Source organism: Gopherus evgoodei, chromosome 17 (genome assembly GCF_007399415.2).
Source record: "Gopherus evgoodei ecotype Sinaloan lineage chromosome 17, rGopEvg1_v1.p, whole genome shotgun sequence".
Taxonomy (NCBI): domain Eukaryota; kingdom Metazoa; phylum Chordata; order Testudines; family Testudinidae; genus Gopherus; species Gopherus evgoodei.
In genome coordinates, this window is record NC_044338.1 from 13,695,821 (window position 1) to 13,717,032 (window position 21,212).

Genomic DNA, 21,212 nt, shown 5'->3' on the forward strand with positions numbered 1-21,212 from the left:
GCCCTGCTTCATTTGTAAAACTTTTGAATATCTTATTTTGTATTCCATTTGTAGCCCATTCCATGACTTTGATCCACGATTTGCCTGCATGGTTTATCCCTATCATATAAGACTGACTGGTGATGCCTCACCCCTTATATACCCGCGAAGGCAGGGCTGACAACATTCTAGGAGGTTTGAGGAAAATTTAGTTCTCAGAAAGCCTGGCAGGTTCCATGACATTCTACTAAGGTCCAGAACATTCTAGGAGGTTAGTGAAAAATGAACCTGCATATGGAATACCTGAATCATTTTAATTCAAACATCCGATTTTCCCTTTTGTCACTAACAACAAAAACAGCACCCCAAACCCGGTGCCTCCCCCCAGCCCAGCACTCCAGGAGGTTGCCTGGGTCTCCTGCCCCTAAATCCAGCCCTTAGCCTATTTGCTTGGTTTAAAGCAGGAGCCTGGATCCATCTTGAGGCTGGCCATATTTTAGATGAGCTGTATGCCATCATCTTGCTTTGCCTGGATAATTATCTCTTGGGAATTATCCAGGGGAGAAAATTGTCTCCGAACACATTGTCTCCAGCCTCTGCTGCTGAATATTCTGTAGGTCCAGAATAAAGATTGTGTAGAACCAGATACCCATCCCTTTTAACACGTACGTCTTGATCAGGGTCTTTAAGGACTGTTAAAAACCAAGCATGTCAAAAATATAAAACTGAAACAAAAACAAAAGCAAAAACAATTCTTACCCCCTTACTTCACTCTCCTTCCTTTATCCTAAAACGTCAACTGTATGAAATAGGCAAGATGTTTTTAACCTTGTTTTGCATATTATAGTTTAAAATTTGCCCATGTTTCCTTGCATAATTACAGAGTAAAACACAGCTATTCCTTTCAAGTAAACATTGCCATAGAATGTACAGTTCAGAGCACTACACAGCAAATAATATTATTAATAATAATAATAATTGAAGTAGTTTATTTCTGTTTGTATATAGTTACCATTATAAAGGAAAGAGGCAGTATTTGACACATTTATCTTCCTCATAACGCTTCTCCTGTTGCGTATTAATAATGTTGTTTTAGCAAGTTCTTAAATTATTTAACATTACTCGGAGGCTATTGTGTCTGTTTTGGCATTCCTTTTCCATATAGCTATTGGAAAGCATTTGCCCTGCAATCCATATTTTTTCTACAACTCTTACTTTCTAATCTTTGACTCTTACTTTCAAGTGATTCAACTCTTCTCAGCTAGAGGGGTCAATGTCCATGTTACTGGACTCTCTCATGAAGAGAAGACAAATGATTATGCAGGCACCTCTTGATACTGCTAGTGTGGGTCGGTAGTGTATCTCCATCCATCTTCACAGATCTCTGCTTTTCTGTTTAGTCCTCCTAAGTTTTTCACACAATTGCAAAGGTGGCAGTCAGGAACATGGAAATTGTCACAGTGGATGAGCCCTGAGATGCACCCAGGCCAGTATCCTGTCTCCAAAACCTGCCAGAACGAGATGCTCCAGCGGCAGACGTAAGAACCTTGCAGTAGGCAGATATGGGGTCATCTGCCCTCCACATTAGGGCTTATCCTGATCTCTGATAATTGAGATGGTCTTAAATCCTGAAGAATGGGGTTTAATATCACTTCCACAATTTTTTTGATCATTTATAAATTTTAAGGCCAGAAGGGACCATGACGACAATTCAGTCTGACCTCCTGCATAATAAAAGCTAAAGAACCTGACCCAATAATTTCTGATTCAAGCTCCTAGCTTCTGTGAAGAATATTAATCTGCTTTCAGACAGATTAGATGGCATATGAACCAGTGACCACTTGCACACAAAGCACAATGCCTTCCACTGCTCCACAGAGCCATTGCAGCCACAGAATTAATTATGACCTCTGGATATTCTCAATATCTATACAAACATCCAAACCCTTTTTGAATGTTGTTACATTCTTGGCCTCAACGATTTCCTACAGAAGTGAGTTCTGTAGTTGGGGAACTCCCTCGCAGCAGATCCCCCACTCGGGGCTCCTACTCCTTAACAGAAGAGGTAATTACTGGATGATATCTGTGCTAGTCATTTGTTTTCTTGGGGAATTCTTTTTTAAATGACAACCTCTTAATCATCAGAGAAGTATCTGTGCATCCATCCAGATGCTCCCTACAGTATATGGGAGAGCTACACCATATCCATAAACAGCATCAAGGGCAGGAAAATGCAGATTTGGATCAAAAGATGCCTGTTCTGGTCTCACATTATTTTAGAAGAAGCGCAAGAGTTACTTAGCAGGGACTCTGTGGATCAGCAGCCATAGGGCAAGACAGAGCAGGTGAATGACTGATGTCTGACTCATGCAGAAGGCAGCAGCTAGAGAGGTGATGGGTGAGGGAGGGAGAGGTAACAGATCAGCCTGACTCCTTATCTTTCCTCCAAAATCCACTCCGCTCCTCCGTCACTGACACAACAAGCACAGTTCTCCCCATCTCTCAGACCCATACATTGGGGGCTATCTTTGATTCCACTTTCTCCCTCGCACACATATTCAGACTGTGTCTGACTTGCATCTAAAATTGGGGCTTATTTCTCTGCCTACACCTCATCCATGGCCCTTATCACTCACATCTCAACTGCTGCAACCTCTCCATTTTGCCACCCCTCCCACACACACTCCAATGCAATCACAATGCAGCTATTTGCCTAGAGTTTCCTTGCCTATTGCTCTGACCACAACATCTCCATTTTTCATATCTATCCACTGAGTCCTCGTCTCTTCACAGCCCTCCCCTTCCTCAATCAGCCGCTCTTCTAAGGTTGCCAGGTGTCTGGTTTTCGACCGGAACACCCAGTCGAAAAGGGACCCTGGCAGCTCTGGTCAGTACCGCTGACTGGGCTGTTAAAAGTCCAGTCGGTGGCGCAGCAGGGCTAAGGCAGGCTCCCTGACTGCAGTGGCTCCGAGCGGCTTCCGGAAGCAGCGGCATATCCCCTCTCCAACTTCCAGGCATAATGGCAGCCAAGGGGCTCCGCGTGCTGCCCCCGCCACAAGCGCCAGCTTTGCAGCACTCATTGGCCAGGAGCCACCTGGCCATGCCTTCCCAGAGGAGACGGAGGGAGGACATACCGCTGCTTCCGGCAGCTGCCTAAGGTAAGTGCCACCTGGGGCCTGCACCCCTGACCCAGCCCTGATCCCCCTCCCACCCTCCGAACTCTCGATTCCGGCCTGGGAACCCTCCTGCACACCAAAACCATCATCCCCAGCCCCACCCCAGAGTCTGCACCCCCAACCAGAGCCCTCACCCCCACATGCTGCAACCCCCTGCCCCAGCCCTGATTCCCTTCTTGCACTTTGAACCCCTTAGTCCCGCCCAGGGCATCCTCCTGCAGCCCAAACCCCTCATCCTCAGCTCCACCCAGGACCTGCACTCCCAGCTGGAGCCCTCAGCCCTTCCCGCACCCCAAACCCCTGAGAAAGCCCAGTGAAAAAGAGCAAGCAAGTGAGGGTGGGGAGAGCAAGCAACAGAGGGAGGGAGGATGGCATGCGTTGGGGCGGGGCCTTGGAGAAGGGGTAGGCCTCAAAGAAGGGGCAGAGCAGGGGTGGAACAAGGGTGTTTGGTTTTGTGAGAGTACAAAGTTGACAATCCTACACTCTTCCCTCTTATTGTGTTCCCCCCTTCTCATCCACGCTATGTACAATGCCAGCCTTCTCCTGTCCACCTTCCCACCCATATCTTTGTACTTCCAGGCTGCTCTCTATTCATGGAACTCAGATCCAACCCTTCAAATCCCCTTCAACACCTATAAGAAATCTATCAACCAATGACAGCTAGGCTTAGGGGAGGGGAAAATAATAAAATGTCTATTTGTACATTAACACAGATTAGACAGGTTGCCCATTCACTCACTCTTCTTACGTCCTATATCTTTTTAGGTTGTAAACTCTTCGAAGGAAGGACCTGTCTCTGTATACTATGAAGAGAAACATCAATACTGGAACCTGGGCACTAGCAAAAGATCAGCAATATATCAGTAATAATAATGCTCTACATAACTGAACAATAGCAAGAGACTTTCAAAGGTACGTATGGGAGTTCGGCGCTCAGGTCCCACTGTAAGTCCATGGGAGCTAAGCACCTAATTCACATTTGTGGTCTTCTCTATTGCTACGGCTTCCACATCCAACATTATGGTCACTGAAAAGTTACTGTGCAACAGGAAATTGTAGGAGTGACTACACCGTTACCAGGTCCTTAGGACCACGGATTCCAAGAGTTGAAGGCCAGAAGACAATTTGACATCATCTAATCTGACCCCCCGGGTATCACAACTCATTAAATTTCACCCAGTTACCCCTGTATTGCACCCAATAACTTGTGTTTGGCTAAAACATAGCTTCCAGAAAGGGCTCTAAGTCTTGATTTGAAGAGACCAAGAAATGGACAATCCATCATGCTCCTGGTAGTTTGTTCCAATGGCTAATCACCCTAATTGTTAAAAAAAAAAATCCTGCCTTATTTCTCATTTAGATTTCTCTGGCTTCAGCTTCCAGCCATTAGCTCTATCTCCATTAGAGCAGTTTTGCCTGAGAGATTTTTCCAGGATACACCTTTCTAGTGAGATGGTATCCTGATCATTCTGTTGTCAGCAGGGATTTCAAACCATATTTAAAGAAAATAGATTATAGGCCTAGATATTGTGTTCTTGGAGTTGAGATAAAATGTAGGTGTTTTCCCATGCCTACATTTGTAACAGCAGGCAAAATATGCCTGGTGGTAACAGCCCCATAGCACCCAAGTCCATAGCAGCACATTATAAAAGAGCAATATACTGTAGCAGGTAAATACAGTCCTGTAGCTGCTTAGACGTTGTCCGACAAATTAAATTATATGAGAAAAATAACCTGATTCCCCATTAATTTAAAAACTTAACAATAAATATAATAACCTGAATTGCTTTCTCATAAAGTGACATTTTAAAATCTACAATTAAAACCTGTGCTTGCAATGGGGTTCTGGTTCCTTACTGGTGCCCTAAGTATGGATGCAATGTGAAATAATAATATGTTCCTCCCCTTGGAAAAGTGAAATCCGTCACCATGGTAACATATGAACACACACTCTACTCTTAGTCTATTACATCAGTGCCACAATTTCTGAGCTGTCTTCCTTATTCCTCCAGTCACTCCAAATCACTGGCTCTTTGATTACTGAATGTGTCCCCGGCTCCACAACATACCTGATTGGCAGTGAAGGGTCACCAGCATCCCACCAGTCTTTGGGAGGGCTAATGTACATGCACCATAACTCCCAGCTGTATCCATGGGCAGAGTTCTCATAACGCTGCACCTCAAAGTTGTCCTGCTTGATATTGTCAATTGACGGAAGAATAACCCTTTTCCGGTTTTCTTGGATTCGCGACAGAACTGGCTCAGCCCTAAAAGGCCAAAAAGAAGGAAGCAGAAAAGGGGCTTTAACTGCTGTTACAACACAGATGGACACAGTAGCACTTTAACAACCCACGTACCTGACAGCAATGCTTAGGTTATGTCTATGCTGCAATCAGAGGTGTGATTGCAGGACAGGTTGGCATACCTGTGCTAACTTTAATCTACCCAGCTGGCTAAAAATAGCAGTAAAGGCATGGTGGCATGGAGCTCAGTGTGCGTAATCCAAGTCTGCCAGGGACCCTCCATCTGTACTGGCTTTGCCAGCCCGCGCTGAAGCCCATGCAATCACCCCTCCATCTGCAGTGTAGACAAATCCATAGTGAATGCTTTACTTCTGCTAGCTCGGACAGCACCCCTGTAGGACAGGACAAAGGAAAAGGACCCATTTCTGCTCTCACTTAAGATGGTATAATTCCAGTGACTTGTTGAAGTTATAAAGATGCACGGGACAGCAGAATCAAGCCAACAGAGGTTAAGTTACTTGCACTAGGCCACATAGCTATTCAGGCTTGTCTACACTATAAAATTAAGTTGAACTATCTAATTTCACCTCGAGCCTCTGAATTAATTAAGACAATTGCACATGGCCACACCATACTTATTGTCTCGATGAAGTGCATCCTCACTAGCAATGCCTGCACTGATGCACAAGGCGGTGCCTTGTGGGTAGCTATCCCAAAGTGCAACTTGCCGCCGTGTGTTTTGGGAAGTTTGTGCAATGCCTCATGGGATCAAAATATTGTTGCAGGGAGAATGGGAACATGGCATCAGCATCCCGTGGTGCACTGTGCTCAACGGCAAACCACTCAGTGATTTTCACACCTTAAAACTGCTGCGCATATGCCATAACCCCAGAAGCAAAGAGCCTGCTCAGTTGCGCACTCTTGTTGTGAGCATCTGAAACACCTCGTGCTTTCTCCTGCAGTATTTCCAGAGCAGAAATAGGGTCCGCTGTATGGAACATAGCAATGTCCTGCAACCAGCCCTGCTGCAAGCCATTGAAAAAAATAATTCACAGTTGTTGCTGGCAGTCACAGAGCAGCTGCACTCTGTTAAGAGCCATTTCTGGTCCCGTGAAACAGGCACTGACTGGTGGGACCTCATCATTTTGCAGGTATGAGATGACAAGCAGTGGCTGCAGAACTTTCGAATATGGAAGCCACCTTTCAGGAACTTTGTGCAGTGCGTTTCCCTGCCCTGCAGTGCAGTGCGTTTCCCTGCCCTGCAGTGCAGCAACACAAAAATGAGAGCTGCTCTGACAGGGGAGAAGCAAGTGGTGATCGCTATTTGGAAGCTTGCAATGCCAGACAGTTACCAGTCAGTCGGGAATCAATTTGGAGCAGGTAAAATCAACTGTGGGAGCTGCGGTGCTCCAAGTGTGCAGGGCCATTAATCAACTTCTGCTACGAAGGGTAGTGAGTCTGGGAAATGTGCAGGACATAGTGGATGGTTTTGCGGTGGGGCGATAGATGGCACGCATATCCCCATCTTGGCACCAGACCACCTTGCCAAAGAGTACATAAACCAAAAGCGATATTTTTCAATGATGTTGCAAGCACTGGTGGATCAAAAGGGGCATTTCACCGACATCAACGTAGGATAGTCGGGAAAGGTTCATGATGCGTGCATCTTTAGGAACTTGGGTCTGTTCAAAAAGCTGCAATCCAGGACTTTCTTTCCAGACCACAAAATGAACATTGATGACATTGAGATGCCTATAGTTATCCTGGGGGACCCAGCCTATCCCTTGCTCCCATGGCTCATGAAAGCATACACCAGCCATCTGACAGAAGTAAGGAATGGTTCAACTATAGGCTCAGCAAGTGCAGAATGGTGGTTGAATGTGCCTTTGGTCGTTTGAAAGGGCGCTGGAGAAATTTACTAACAAGGTTGGACCTTACTGAGGAGAACATCCCCGTGGTTATAGCTGCCTGCTGTGTGCTCCACAATATCTGTGAAAAAAAGGAGGGGAAATTTTCTGCAGGGGTGGGCAACTGAGACCAATTGCATGGAACCATTTTTGAACAGACAGATACCAGGGCAATAAGAAGAGCACAGCAAGGGGCGCTGCATATCTGCGAGGCTTGGAAAAGCCATTTGAATAATGAGTCACAGTAACATGAGCTGCTTGTCTGCACTGTGCTTTCCCAAACCTTCACTTGGCTTGTATCACTGTCCCTGTAAAGCCAACTCCCAACTCAAGCCCACTGCTTCTACTCAATAAAGAACATTTGTTTCTCGAATCCATTTACTTTATTTAACAAACATAAGTAAAGAGGGAAAACAGAAAAATAAGGTAACCTTGGGAAAAAGAGGTTATAAAATTGGAATGGGAGAAACATTTTCAGCTGTGTAACATAATACCGCATTCCAGACCATCAAAGGTCTGTGAATGGGCACCTTCTGTTCCGTGTACCCTCCTCCTCAGTTAAGCGAAAGGGATAATGGACTTTTCTCCCATGTCTCAGGGAACGCTTTGGGGAGAGTGATTCTGCGCCAGACAATGCTGGCTGGCTGGCTGGCTGTCCACCAGGGTCTGCAGAGGGACTCTACTCTCCTGCTTCTGTTCCTGCAGTTCAACCAGACACCTCAAACATGCCTGCTTGGTCTTAATCCGAAGTATCTCATCCTGTGCCACACCCTCTTGCTCATTTGAGACTTCCTTGCTCTCCCTGCCCATGTCCAACTCCTCGGACAGTGAAATCCTCCACGCTCTCAGCTCTGTGTCAGCTGTCCCAGAGGTGTTCATTATCTCAGTGAACATGTCCTCCCGCCTTTTCTTTCTCCTCCTTCTAATCAGCGAAAGTCTGCTTTCACGTGTTGATGACACGCCGAAGGACACATTTCCAGCTGTCAGTCATGGGAAAAAATAAAGGAGCCATTGTACACGAATAAAATATTTCCATAGCAAGACCGTTTTCATAAAAATAAACCCCTTATTACACTAGGTGCAAGCCATAACATAATCAGAATCCGCAACTGTTCAATGTTCCATTTTTCTGTTCCAGCCATGGTATAGACCCGGTCCTTATGCTGCTATGCTGTGTACCACAATGATGCCAGCAGAATTCATTCAGGAGTTGCATGGGAAAGTGTTCTATCATGGTGGAAGAAATAAGACTGCGCTGCCCAGAAACCTTCTGTAAAGGATTGCAGAGTACCTCCAGGAATGTTTCCTCCCATGGAGGATTCCCAGGCTAACCCAGTCCACATACACAGTCTTTTCCAGGGGCTACCTTCTGCATAGCTGGAGCAGCCTCTCCACAGAGAACCACAGCACCTCACCTTTTCTTCACAGTAAACATGCAATACTACCAAATGTGGGCGCCAACTAAAGTTTAACTGGACTTTGCTTGTAACTGTATACTCACCAGAGGTGCCTTCACTGGCATCACAGTCAGCCACCGGGATGTCCTGCAACCCATAGGGCTCCAGGGTTAAAAATATTTCCTGGCTCTTGGGGAGAATGGATCCACCACTCACCTGTCTCTCATTCTCCTCCTCCTCCAGTTCCTCACCCACCATATCATCTTCTTTGTTGCCCCTAGAATCACTTACCTGTGAGGTGTCCACATAGCTTGTGGGGGTACTGGTAGGGTCACCCTGGAGAATCGCATGCAGCTCATTGTAGAACTGGCGTGTGTGGGGTTCAGCCCCAGAATGACTGTTCACCTCCCTTGCCTTCTGGTAAGCTTGGCGAGGTTTTTTTATTTTCACATGGCACTGTTATGTGTCCCTCGTATAGCCCTTCTCCCCAATTCCACGAGCGATCTTTGCATAGATGTATAGATGTCAGTGTTTCTTCTGCTGAATTGGAGCTCTGCCTGCACAGACTTCTCCCCACACAGTGATGAGATCCACCACCTCCCATTCAGACCAGGCTGGAGAGCATTTGGGGCATGTAGTCTCCATGATTAGCTGTGCTCAAGCTGGCATGCTCCCAATGCTGATCAAACAGGAAATGAGAAATCAAAAATTCCCAGGATTTTAGCAGAGAAGGGGCTGTTTCCTGTGTACCTGGCTGCAGTGCACCAGAATTCAGAATGATCTCCAGAGCAGTCACAGATGAGCATTGTGGGACACCACCTGGAGGCCAATTAAGTCAAAATACACAATGCTGTGCACTACCTCACAGTCGACCCATGAAAATCGAATTAAGAGCTACACCTCTCGCAGAGGTGGATTACAGAAGTCAACGTTAGCGGCGATTTAGGTCGGCGTAAAGGACCCGGTAGTGTAGACACATACATTAACAGGTCGACTTAAGGAAACTTCCTTCGACCTAACTTTTTAGTGTAGACCAGGCCTCAGTGACAGAGCCTACATTCGAATTTGAGAGTCCCTGGCTCGCAGTGCTGTGCTCAATCCATTAAACCACTCTCTTATCAACATACTCGGAAAGTAGAAAGTGAACACAAAAACCAGAGGTAAGGGAAAGTTCTTCATTTTCCCGAGATTAAATGGATACTTTTTAAGGTCTGCAATGCAGCTTTGTCAGCCCCAGGGAGGCTTTAGAAGTTTCTGAGCTTCCACTTCATGGGATTTCCTGCCTGGGAGAAGCATGGACACATCAATTATGTGGAACTATTATCAATTAGGCTACAGGGGACAGCTGCTGTATATGGAATTCAAATAGCAACATACCCATATGTGTTAGGGTTTAGGCTCTCTCTTACGCAATTGATTATTCCTGTGTCAAAATTCATGGACCAGTGGAGAATACCACAGTACACACAAAGAAGCAATTTCACAAACCAGGAAGAATTTAAGGTACGAGACCTTCCAGAGCTGAGCTTTCATGCAGAAACAACACAGTCCATTTTGGAGTGGCTTAATGTGGTTACAAAGTGTTATAAACATGAATTCAGCTGTGTTTTAAAGAGCATTTTCCCATCATTTTAACCAAGAAGGTATGAAACCAGGCAGTGTAGTGAATAAGGGCTAGTTTTTCAATACCGTCTTCAACAAAGTCAGAATGTGTACAGTGAATATCTGTATATGCAGAATGGCTAATTACACACTAGTGTTCATTTGGGAGTACAATTACCTGCTTTGCACACAATGGTGCATGCACACTTTGCTGGAGAAATTTAGGAAGCCCAACAGCGATCAGATTTCCCAATATGAATGCTTAAATTGCCCTTGAGATCCTCGACTTGCTTCTACAAGTGGATATTTGCAGTGGGTGCAGGCAAATTTTCTGGCTGCAATTTGTTTCCTCCTCCCTCCCCGCCCCCTCACTTCTGAAAATGTCTCTCTAAATGTAAGAAATAAAAATAAATACAGGCAAGGCTGTGCTGCTACCCAAACAGCATTTCCTTGAAATATGAACATGGAAAACCAGACATGGACCCAAGCCACAAAATTCTGATCTGGAACCCTGCTTCTGCTTCAGCTGAGAGTATTCAAAACTGGGGTTTTGGGTTAGTCTCCCCTTTGTAAAAACAACCACCACTGAACAGACAGGGCTCATTCTGCCAGGGATCTAAGCAATCAGTGAGAGGTGAGGATGCTCAAAGTCTGCCAAGCTCAAGCTCATAATGCAGTCAAAGGAGCAATCCGCTACTCTCATTCCTTACTGATTCCTTCACCAATGAGTTCAGTAAATTATAGTTTCCCGTACACATGCATATAATCCAGTTTTGAAAACCTAGCACCCTAATCACTGCAGCATTTAGATGGGAATACAGGTACCAGTGATAGAGACAGCCTTCTGAATATGTCCTTATTCATATGAAAAATGTGATAACTCTACACAGAATGTGTTTTCTATTTGCAGGTGATATAACATGATTTTTTCTTTTCTCTTCAGATCACACAATGAAATGTGCATTAGCCTTTTCTGTTTCCAATATTCTAAGCACAGAACACAATTTTTTTAAAAACACATTTTGTTGCAAAATCTCATTCATGGAACCTTTTTGTTGTACAGACTTAGAAATGTAATAGAATTTCCTCTGATACTTTGTGCTCTAGATGCATCAATCCCTCTGAAAGAGTCCCTTTGAAATACTTTCTGCTATCCTTGCACTTTTGAACTTATTTTCGATTTAAGAAGAATCAAACCAATACAAAACATAAACCTTCCCCAGAGAGAGGAAGGTAGAAAGGTCTATAACATTGGAACCATTCTCTTTTTCAATTCCCTGCTGCCTCATCTTTTTAGCTTACCGAATTCACTCAGGTCAAGGAGGGGGCACTGATATGAACAAAATAAAATGTGAGTGGGGGTAAGATGAGTGCAGAAAACAGAGACTTTAGCAGTTCTGCAGTGTACTGCCTCACCCAATCCAGGGTACATTGGGGTATCTAGCTTTATTAATTTACTGGCCACATTTGCAAGAATGTCCATGCTAAATTATACATTTTCAGCACGCCTGATTTATTCCCTTATAATCTAACCACACCGTGAAATCATTTACCCTGATTTTTTTTTTATTATACCTACCACCCAGCAGTGAATTCCACGTGGGCATCAAAGAATCCAGTGATGTGGCCCGTAGCAGCTTTCCAACCTTCAATACGAGCTCGGATCAGGCCTTCTCTTTTCTGGTTGCGCACCACCTTCACAAGCCCTGGGTATCGTTTGTTGACATACTCTTCCAGAGGTGCCTTCAATTCCTCTAGAGGAGAAAACCCAGAGAGCCAACTCAAAAGGAGCAACAGTTTCCATAGGGAATTTATGTATTAATCAACTCTTATCACTGGTGAACACTGGTGGAGCTCAGTGGAATGGGATACCTTAGAGAAGCGGCTAGTAGGAAATGCAGTGAGTAAAGGATTTAGGCCTAGTCAATGTTAATTTGGAAAAAAGGAATTTCAGGGAGCTGTTAGAAGGCTCAGCTGAGTGAATAAAAGGACAAAACACACACGTCTTTGACCAGGATATTGCTACTGTGTTACATCTAAGGCAAAATTTTCAAAAGTGACTAAAGCACTTAAGTACCATTTTCTAAAGAGTCTTGAGCTTCTAAGAGCCTAGTTGCCTCTTGAAAAGGGGACTTAGACACTTTTGAAATTATACCCCTACTTCTGCATCTTTGTTCCTAATTTCTGAGCATTTGTTTAACCCCCATTAATGTCTTGGATAGTCCCTTCACACAGTTTCCTTTTTAAATACATGTTTGTAAATTTGGGACCAGATTCTTTGCCCCCAACCAGTTCCTTTGTGACATTCTGACAGCACCAACGAGCTGGAATGTGGGTGTATGGCCACCACACAGATGGTGTAAATACCCGCCTGTCTCACTGTCTCCTATGCAGCCACCGAAGGTGTGTCAGAAGCATTGTCTTTGGGATCATGGCCAGCTGCTCGCATAGGACAGGACAGTACCTAGGCTACTCTGATTTATGCTGCATTTGGGACTGGTTTGATGCAGATCAAACCAACAGGATGAAGGAATCATAACCTGGCTCTGTCATCTCCCTTCCATACTCTCCTGTGTCAAGTAATTCCCAACAGTGGAGAAAATTAATCTTAATCTTTACTGGCTTTCCCCTCTCGCCTAAATGCGATTTTAATGTATTTTACCTTTTAGCTCGTCAGCTATTTCCTCTCTTTGGACTATCTCTGGCTCTGCTTCCCAGCTTTTTATCACTCTGTCCTCTTAGGAAAAACTGAGAGGCTTAGAGCAAATATGAAGGGACAAGGCTCCACAGAGTAGCAAGAGACCAGGTAAACTTCCCTGCTGTACTTGGGGCATTGTTTATTATAAAATAAAATGTCACTGATACTGTTAATAGAATCAAAGAACTACTATAGTTGATGTTAGTGATATTGCCTCCAGTAGGTTTGAGTGGATTGCTGTGAACACTGCAAAATGAGATCAGTCGACCAGTTTAATCAGCCGGTGTTGTTTAAATTGCTGCAAACTGCACCCCTCAGTTTCTCCCTTTCCTGTGGCTCAACCTTGCCATATCAATATCCGTGTTGGTTGCATACAAACTTTGCCCTTGGACTACCTGAAATCCTTCCACTTTTATTTATAGCAATGAAGAGATTTCTGCTTCATTCAGCAGAGCCTAAATATCATGCGTTATAAGTACATTTACTTACTGGGAAACTGCTGATCATTTAACTAAGTTGTTTAAGGCAGCGTATGCTCTACTGCTGAGTACATAATGGCTCTAAGTTTCTAGAGTCACTACTGGTACCAAACTTATTACTACTTTCTGATGCCTGTGGTGTATAAAAGACAGGCAATGTAAAAGTGATCTCTGGTGTATGCACATGGAATCATACAAATAAATCAATATATATTGAATGTTGGCGTGTCAGTTCAGTTACGGAAAAGCACCCCAAAGTCTGGGTGCTTATCCACACCTTATTGGCAGGGCCAGCTTTAGCAACTGTGGGGCCCGATTTGAATACCTGGTGGCGGTCTGGGTCTTTGGTAGCACATCGGTGGTGGGTCCTTCACTTGCTCCAAGTATTCCGCAGCACTGAAGGACTGCCCGCCGAAATGCTGCTGAAGACCCGGAGCACCACCAGGTGAGTAAAAAAATTAAAAAGGCGCCTAAGTTAGGTGCTCTTCTTTAGCGTGCGTGGCCCTCTTAGGCTCGGGGCCTGATTCAGGGGAATTGGCCTAAAGCCAGCCCTGCTTATTGGGACCAAAACTCTTGAGTTTGTAGAGCTGGACTGGAAGTCTCATGAGACTAGACTCTCGTGGGAGATTTCCAGCACTTCCTGCTTCCAACTAAATTAGAAACACTTGGCAGTCCTGCTTCCAGCCCCAGATACAACCTGCCTGCAAAAAAAGGGAAAACTGTAGCAAGTGTTTTTGATTCTCAACATAAGGTTTGGTTTTGAGTTAATAACATGCAAAACACTCAGGCTAGGGGCCTAAAACCCTTATTTGCAAAGTATATTCCATTGAATACTACTGAATTCCTATTTGTTCATTTGTTTTTTTAAAATGCTCTACCTTTTTGCAGAAAAAGAGGAATGCAGGACTGTATCAGAAATTCTGCCCTCTCCCATGAAACCTTACATGGGGTAGTATATCTGATTTGTCCACAAAATAAACAAATGCAGAATAATTAAAATAAAATGCACAATACTAGCTATAGTCTTTGATATGGTTGTTAGTATTTCTGCTCCCTTGTGTCAATCATAGACAGGCCTCTATTGGGCTGGGAATTGTACAAAATTAGTTTACAATTCTAATGGCAATGAAAACATGCCATTTAAGGGAGGCCAGGTGATGTAGTGGATAGAGGAGTGACTGGGACTCAGGATATCCAGGTTCTGTTCCTAGCTCTGCTTGGTATCCTTGAGCAAGTCACGTCACCTCTCTGCACCTCAGTTTCCCAATCTGTAAAATGATACTTACATCCTTTATAAAGCACTTTGAGATCTACTGATGAAAAATGTGATATCAGAGCTAAGTTTTATTATGTACCAAGACAGACTGCAGGCATCATACTGTTAAAACAAATTGCTGGAGAATGATCCTCATTTCTGCAAGGCTTAATGGCTCCATCATATTACCTTATCGCCAATGCCCCTGCATGTCTAGGAATTCCTATGGAAGGCCTATTAACCTATTCCCATCCCCCCCACACACACACTTCCTTTCAGAAAAATCACTGTTAATGCAATACACAAGGTCAGAACAGTTGCTGAAATATGCGTGGCAAAGTAAGTCACTACTTTAAGAAAACATAGCAATGGAAAACAGAGGAATAAACAGTAAACTCTATCTATTATGCTTAGCCAGAGAAGTCAAAGAAAATGGGATCAGCTATTCCCTCGTCTTATGCGCATTCTTCCAAGGACATAAAAATAGTGCTTCGTGACTGTCTTTCTGGCATTGTTCCTCCTCATATATCCGTTTCCCTCAGGTAGAGTCTCTGTCTTTTATGCTGAAATGGGGAAGAAAGGGAAAAAAACCTTGCAACCCAAAGCATCTGCATTGCATACATATATAATTGTGGCAACTTTGGTTTCATGCTGAGCCACTCAGCATGAAACCAAACTGCTGAAGCCCAGGTCACCATGCCTTTCCTTCTATTTTTAGCAAGTTCGCTAGAGTCCAGCTAGTTCAGTACATGTACTCGAGCTGCCATTCACATCCCCAGCTGCGAAGTAGACATATTCTTAGTGATGGGTGAATCTCAAGTGGCTTCGAGTTCTGGTTTGGTACAGATAAGCACCTAAGATGCTTATACAAACAACTTGGATTGGTAAAACTGCAAGAACAGACCTACGTGCAATGCAACATTCTTTCTTTATTTTATCTGTGCAGGGTTCATTTGGTAAATAAATACCAACTGTATTGCAGCTAACACTGATGGTCGATACTGAGATGGGACTCAAGGAGGAAAACTCAGGTCTGGGTTAGACTTTGGATTTCGACTCTCAGCCCATCCCTGGTTTGTCTCATTAGAAAGATAAGTTTTACGGGTAGGACCTAGGTACAAGTGTAAGGAGTGAATATCTGGCCCCACTGAAGTCAATGGCAAAACTCTCATTGCCTTCACTGGAGCCACAGTTTCACTCAATGATCCAGATTTCCAGGTGAGCAGGGGCTGGTAGGAATCCGAGATTTTGGGACCCTCACATGCTTTTAAATACACAGCCGTGTCCATCCCATTGGCGACCAACTGCAGCCTACCACCCACCTGGGATCTGTGAAGCCCTCACTGCTCAGTTTCTGCAGAGGTTGATTTTGCACCATTCCTTCTAGATAAACTCTGCTGGACTGTAAATCAGAAGTCACTCTCACATCTAATCTTAACCTAAATCATGGTAAATTACTCCTAATTTTATCTTGCATTTGTTGGGTTCAGCAAACATTTTAGTGACTGATATTAGCATAAAAGGAAAACAACTCAATTCCTGCCAACACGGCATTGTCAGAACATGCAGCTTTAGGCTCTGAATCCAGAGGGCTCTTGAATTTAGGTCAGTAGCAGCAAATTTATTCTCTGTTACATAAATTAAGAGTTGCTTTATCTCAAAATATTGCATCTTTGTAGCGTAGCCCAGAGCCACATGATGTAATAACTTTGAGCTCGGAAATAGCATGCCAGAAATTAGATGACTTCAACAAAGGGAGGGAGGAAGGGGGAAGCTGACATAACCTTATTCCCAGATTTGGACCTTAGCGTCCAAAATATGGGGGTTAGCATGAAAACCTCCAAGCTTAGTTACCAGCTTGGACCTGGTACCTGCTGCCACCACCCAAAAAATTAGAGTGTTTTGGGGCACTCTGGTCCCCCTGAAAAACCTTCCCTGGGAACCCCAAGACCCAAATCCCTTGAGTCTCACAACAAAGGGAAATAATCCTTTCCCCTTCCCCCCTCCAGGTGCTCCTGGAGAGATACACAGACACAAGCTCTGTGAAACTACGCAGAGTGATTCCCCCTCTCCGTTCCCAATCCTGGAACAAAAGCACTTTCCTCTTCACCCAGAGGAAATGCAAAATCAGGCTAGCAATCCAACACACAGCTCTCCCCTTGATTTCTTCCTCCCACCAATTCCCTGGTGAGTACAGACTCAATTTCCCTGAAGTAAAGAAAAACTCCAACAGGTCTTAAAAGAAAGCTTTATATAAAAAAGAAAGAAAAAATACAAATGCTCTCTCTGTATTAAGATGATACAACACAGGGTCAATTGCTTAAAAGAATATTGAATAAACAGCCTTATTCAAAAAGAATACAAATCAAAGCCCTCCAGCACTTACATTCATGCAAATACCAAAGAAAAGAAACCATAGAACTTACTATCTGATCTCTTTGTCCTTACACTTAGAAACAGAAGACTAGAAAATAGAACTACTTCTCCAAAGCTCAGAGGAAACAGGCAGACAGACCAAAGACTCAGAGACACACTTCCCTCCACCCAAAGTTGAAAAAATCCAGTTTCCTGATTGGTTCTCTGGTCAGGTGTTTCAGGTGAAAGAGACATTAACCCTTAGCTATCTGTTTATGACACGCCCCCCAAATTGCAGACAGTGGGGAAGCTCACTGGCGGCAATTTCCTTCTAGAACTTGAAAATAAACAGATTAATACAACACATGCACCGTTACATATACTACTAAGTATATAACTAACAGACTTTTACATTTTAAGAACACTTTTTAACTACTGGATTCTGGGAAACTCTCACGGGAGAGTGCATCAGCAACTTTGTTAGAAGCTCCTGTGATGTGTTGAATTTCAAAATCAAAATCTTGGAGAGCTAAACTCCAACGAAGAAGTTTCTTGTTGTTCCCCTTGGCAGTATGAAGCCACTTTAGTGCAGCATGGTCAGTTTGTAGTTGGAACCGCCGTCCCCAAACATATGGGCGTAGCTTTTCCAGGGCGTACACAATGGCATAGCATTCCTTTTCACTGACTGACCAGTGACTTTCCCTCTCAGACAGTTTCTTGCTGAGAAACACGACAGGATGGAAGTTGTGATCTGTTGCTTCCTGCATGAGCACTGCTCCTATACCACGCTCAGATGCATCTGTGGTTACTAGGAATGGCTTGTCAAAATCCGGGGCCCTGAGTACAGGGTCAGACATGAGTGTTGCCTTAAGTTGGGTAAAGGCTTTTTGACACTCATCAGTCCACTTAACGGCATTTGGCTGGGTGTTTTTGGTCAGGTCGGTCAATGGGGCAGCGATTTGGCTGTAGTGTGGTACAAATCGCCTGTAGTATCCGGCCAAGCCTAAGAAGGATTGGACCTGTTTCTTTGACCTTGGGACAGGCCACTTTTGGATAGCATCCACCTTGGCCTGTAGGGGGTTTATGGTTCCTCGACCCACCTGGTGCCCCAGGTAAGTCACTCTGTTTTGGCCTATTTGACACTTTTTGGCCTTAACAGTTAGTCCTGCCTGCCTGATGCGCTCAAAGACCTTTTCCAGGTGGAGTAGGTGTTCGGGCCAGGAGTCTGAAAAAATGGCCACATCATCGAGGTAGGCAACTGCAAATTCTCCCAGTCCAGCTAGTAGACCGTCTACCAGCCTCTGGAAGGTGGCGGGTGCATTTCGAAGGCCGAAAGGAAGGACATTGAATTCATACACCCCCGTATGGGTGACGAATGCTGACCTCTCCTTGGCAGGTTCATCTAGCGGTACTTGCCAGTACCCCTTGGTTAAGTCTATGGTAGAGATGAACTGGGCACGTCCCAACTTTTCCAATAGCTCATCAGTACGTGGCATTGGATAGTTGTCCGGACGAGTTACAGCATTTAGCTTACGGTAGTCCACGCAGAAGCGTATTTCCCCATCTGGTTTGGGTACCAGAACCACTGGAGATGCCCATGCACTGGTAGATGAGCGGATTATACCCATCTGTAGCATGTTCTGGATCTCCCGTTCTATAGCAGCTTGGGCATGAGGAGACACTCGGTAGGGTGGGGTTCTGATTGGGTGAGCATTACCTGTATCAATGGAGTGGTATGCCCGTTCAGTCCGTCCTGGGGTGGCTGAGAACAATGGGGCGAAGCTAGTGCACAGCTCCTTGATTTGTTGCCGCTGCAGACGTTCCAGGGTGGTTGAGAGGTTCACCTCTTCCACGCCACCGTCTTTTTTTCCATCGTAGTAGACACCGTCAGGCCACTCAGCATCATCTCCCTGGACTGTAAACTGACAAACCTGTAAGTCTCTGGAATAGAAAGGCTTGAGAGAATTAACATGGTACACTTTAGGCTTTAGTGAGGAATTGGGAAATGCTATGAGATAGTTTACAGTTCCCAGGCGCTCTTGGACCGTGAATGGCCCTTCCCATGATGCTTCCATTTTATGGGCCTGTTGCGCCTTCAAGACCATAACCTGGTCTCCTACCTTGAAGGAACGTTCTCTGGCATGTCTGTCATACCAGGCCTTTTGCTGTTCTTGAGCATCCTTTAGGTTCTCTCTAGCAAGGGCTAAAGAGTGTCGGAGGGTGCTTTGTAGGTTGCTTACAAAGTCCAGAATGTTAGTTCCTGGAGAAGGCGTAAACCCCTCCCATTGCTGCTTCACCAACTGTAATGGCCCCTTAACCTCGTGACCATACACAAGTTCAAATGGTGAAAACCCTAAACTGGGATGTGGTACAGCCCTGTAGGCAAACAGCAACTGCTGCAACACTAGGTCCCAATTATTGGAGAATTCGTTGATGAATTTTCTTATCATGGCCCCCAAAGTTCCATTGAACCTTTCCACCAGGCCATTGGTTTGATGGTGGTACGGGGTGGCAACCAAGTGATTCACCCCATGAGTTTCCCACAGTTTTTCCATGGTCCCTGCCAGGAAATTAGACCCTGAATCTGTAAGGATGTCAGAGGGCCAACCTACCCTGGCAAAGATGTCTGTTAGGGCCAGGCACACAGTGTTAGCCCTGGTGTTGCCTAGAGCTACTGCTTCTGGCCATCGGGTAGCAAAGTCCACTAAAGTCAGTACGTACTGCTTTCCTCTGGGCGTCTTTTTTGGGAAAGGGCCCAGAATATCCACAGCTACTCGCTGAAATGGGACCTCAATTATGGGGAGTGGCTGGAGAGGGGCCTTGACCTGGTCTTGAGGCTTTCCCACTCTTTGGCATACCTCACAAGACCGGACATACTTGGCAACGTCCTTGCCCATCCCCTCCCAGTGGAAGGACTTCCCCAACCGGTCCTTGGTTCTGTTCACCCCAGCATGGCCACTGGGATGATCATGGGCTAAGCTTAAGAGCTTCTCCCGGTACTTAGTTGGAACCACCAACTGTTTTTGCGGCTGCCATTCTTCCCGGTGTCCACCAGAAAGAATTTCCTTGTATAAAAGTCCTTGGTCTATAACAAACCGGGATCGATGAGAAGAGCTGAGAGGCGGTGGGGTGCTCCGTGCCGCCGCCCACGCTTTCTGAAGGCTGTCATCTGCTTCCTGCTCAGCCTGGAACTGTTCCCTTGAGGCTGGGGTCACCAGTTCTTCCTCAGACTGTGGACTTGGGCTTGGTCCCTCTGGAAGCGATGTAGGTGATGGGGTTGTTTCCGTTGCTGGTGAACCGCTCTCCGCTGGTGCACCTGAGGGTATTTCAGGCTCTGGCTGAGCCTTTTGGGTATGGCTGTCGTGTGCTTCTGCCAGTTCTGGCTCGCTGGCGCCCTCTGGCGTTGAGTTTGAAGATGTGGTTGCACTTGCTGGTGCTGGTTGCTGTTCCAGTTCCGGGCCTGGGACTGGAGATGCTGTGGCTGTTTCAGTGGTAGGCATGGAATCCGGGTCCACTACCTCTGTCTGGGTTTCTGGTAACACAGACGGGGCCTCTGTGGACGGCTCAGGAACAGGAATGGGTCTGGAAGCTTGCCTGGTTTGGCTACGGGTAACCATTCCCACTCTCTTGGCCCGCCTCACCTGGTTGGCCAAGTCTTCCCCCAGTAGCATGGGGATAGGATAATTGTCATAGACTGCAAAAGTCCACATTCCTGACCAGCCTTTGTACTGGACAGGCAGTTGAGCTGTAGGCAAGTCTACAGCTTGTGACATGAAGGGGTAAATTGTAACTTTGGCCTTTGGGTTGATGAATTTGGGGTCAACGAAGGATTGGTGGATAGCTGACACTTGTGCCCCCGTGTCTCTCCACGCAGTAACCTTCTTTCCGCCCACTCTCAAATTTTCCCTTCGCTCCAAGGGTATTTGAGAGGCATCCGGGCCTGGGGATCTTTTGTGTGATGGTGGTGTAATGAATTGCACTCGCATGGTGTTCTTGGGACAGTTGGCCTTGATGTGTCCCGGTTCATTACACTTAAAGCATCTTCCATCTGATGGGTCACTGGGCCGAGGTGAGTTACTGGAGACTGGTGAGGTTGAAGAGTAGGGTATCTGTGGCTTTAC

General features: G+C 45.4%; 1 protein-coding gene across 1 annotated transcript in view; it reads right to left on the bottom strand.

Annotated features, from left to right (window-relative positions):
- GALNT17 (polypeptide N-acetylgalactosaminyltransferase 17) overlaps positions 1–21,212 on the bottom strand; it is a 284,026-nt gene that overhangs the window by 155,811 nt on the left and 107,003 nt on the right. Inside the window, exons 4-5 of the mRNA XM_030536954.1 lie at positions 11,884–12,058; positions 5,225–5,422 (exon numbers count right to left, since the gene is read on the bottom strand). Of these exons, the coding sequence (XP_030392814.1) occupies positions 5,225–5,422; positions 11,884–12,058 (373 nt within the window). The remainder of the gene's footprint in view (positions 1–5,224; positions 5,423–11,883; positions 12,059–21,212) is intronic.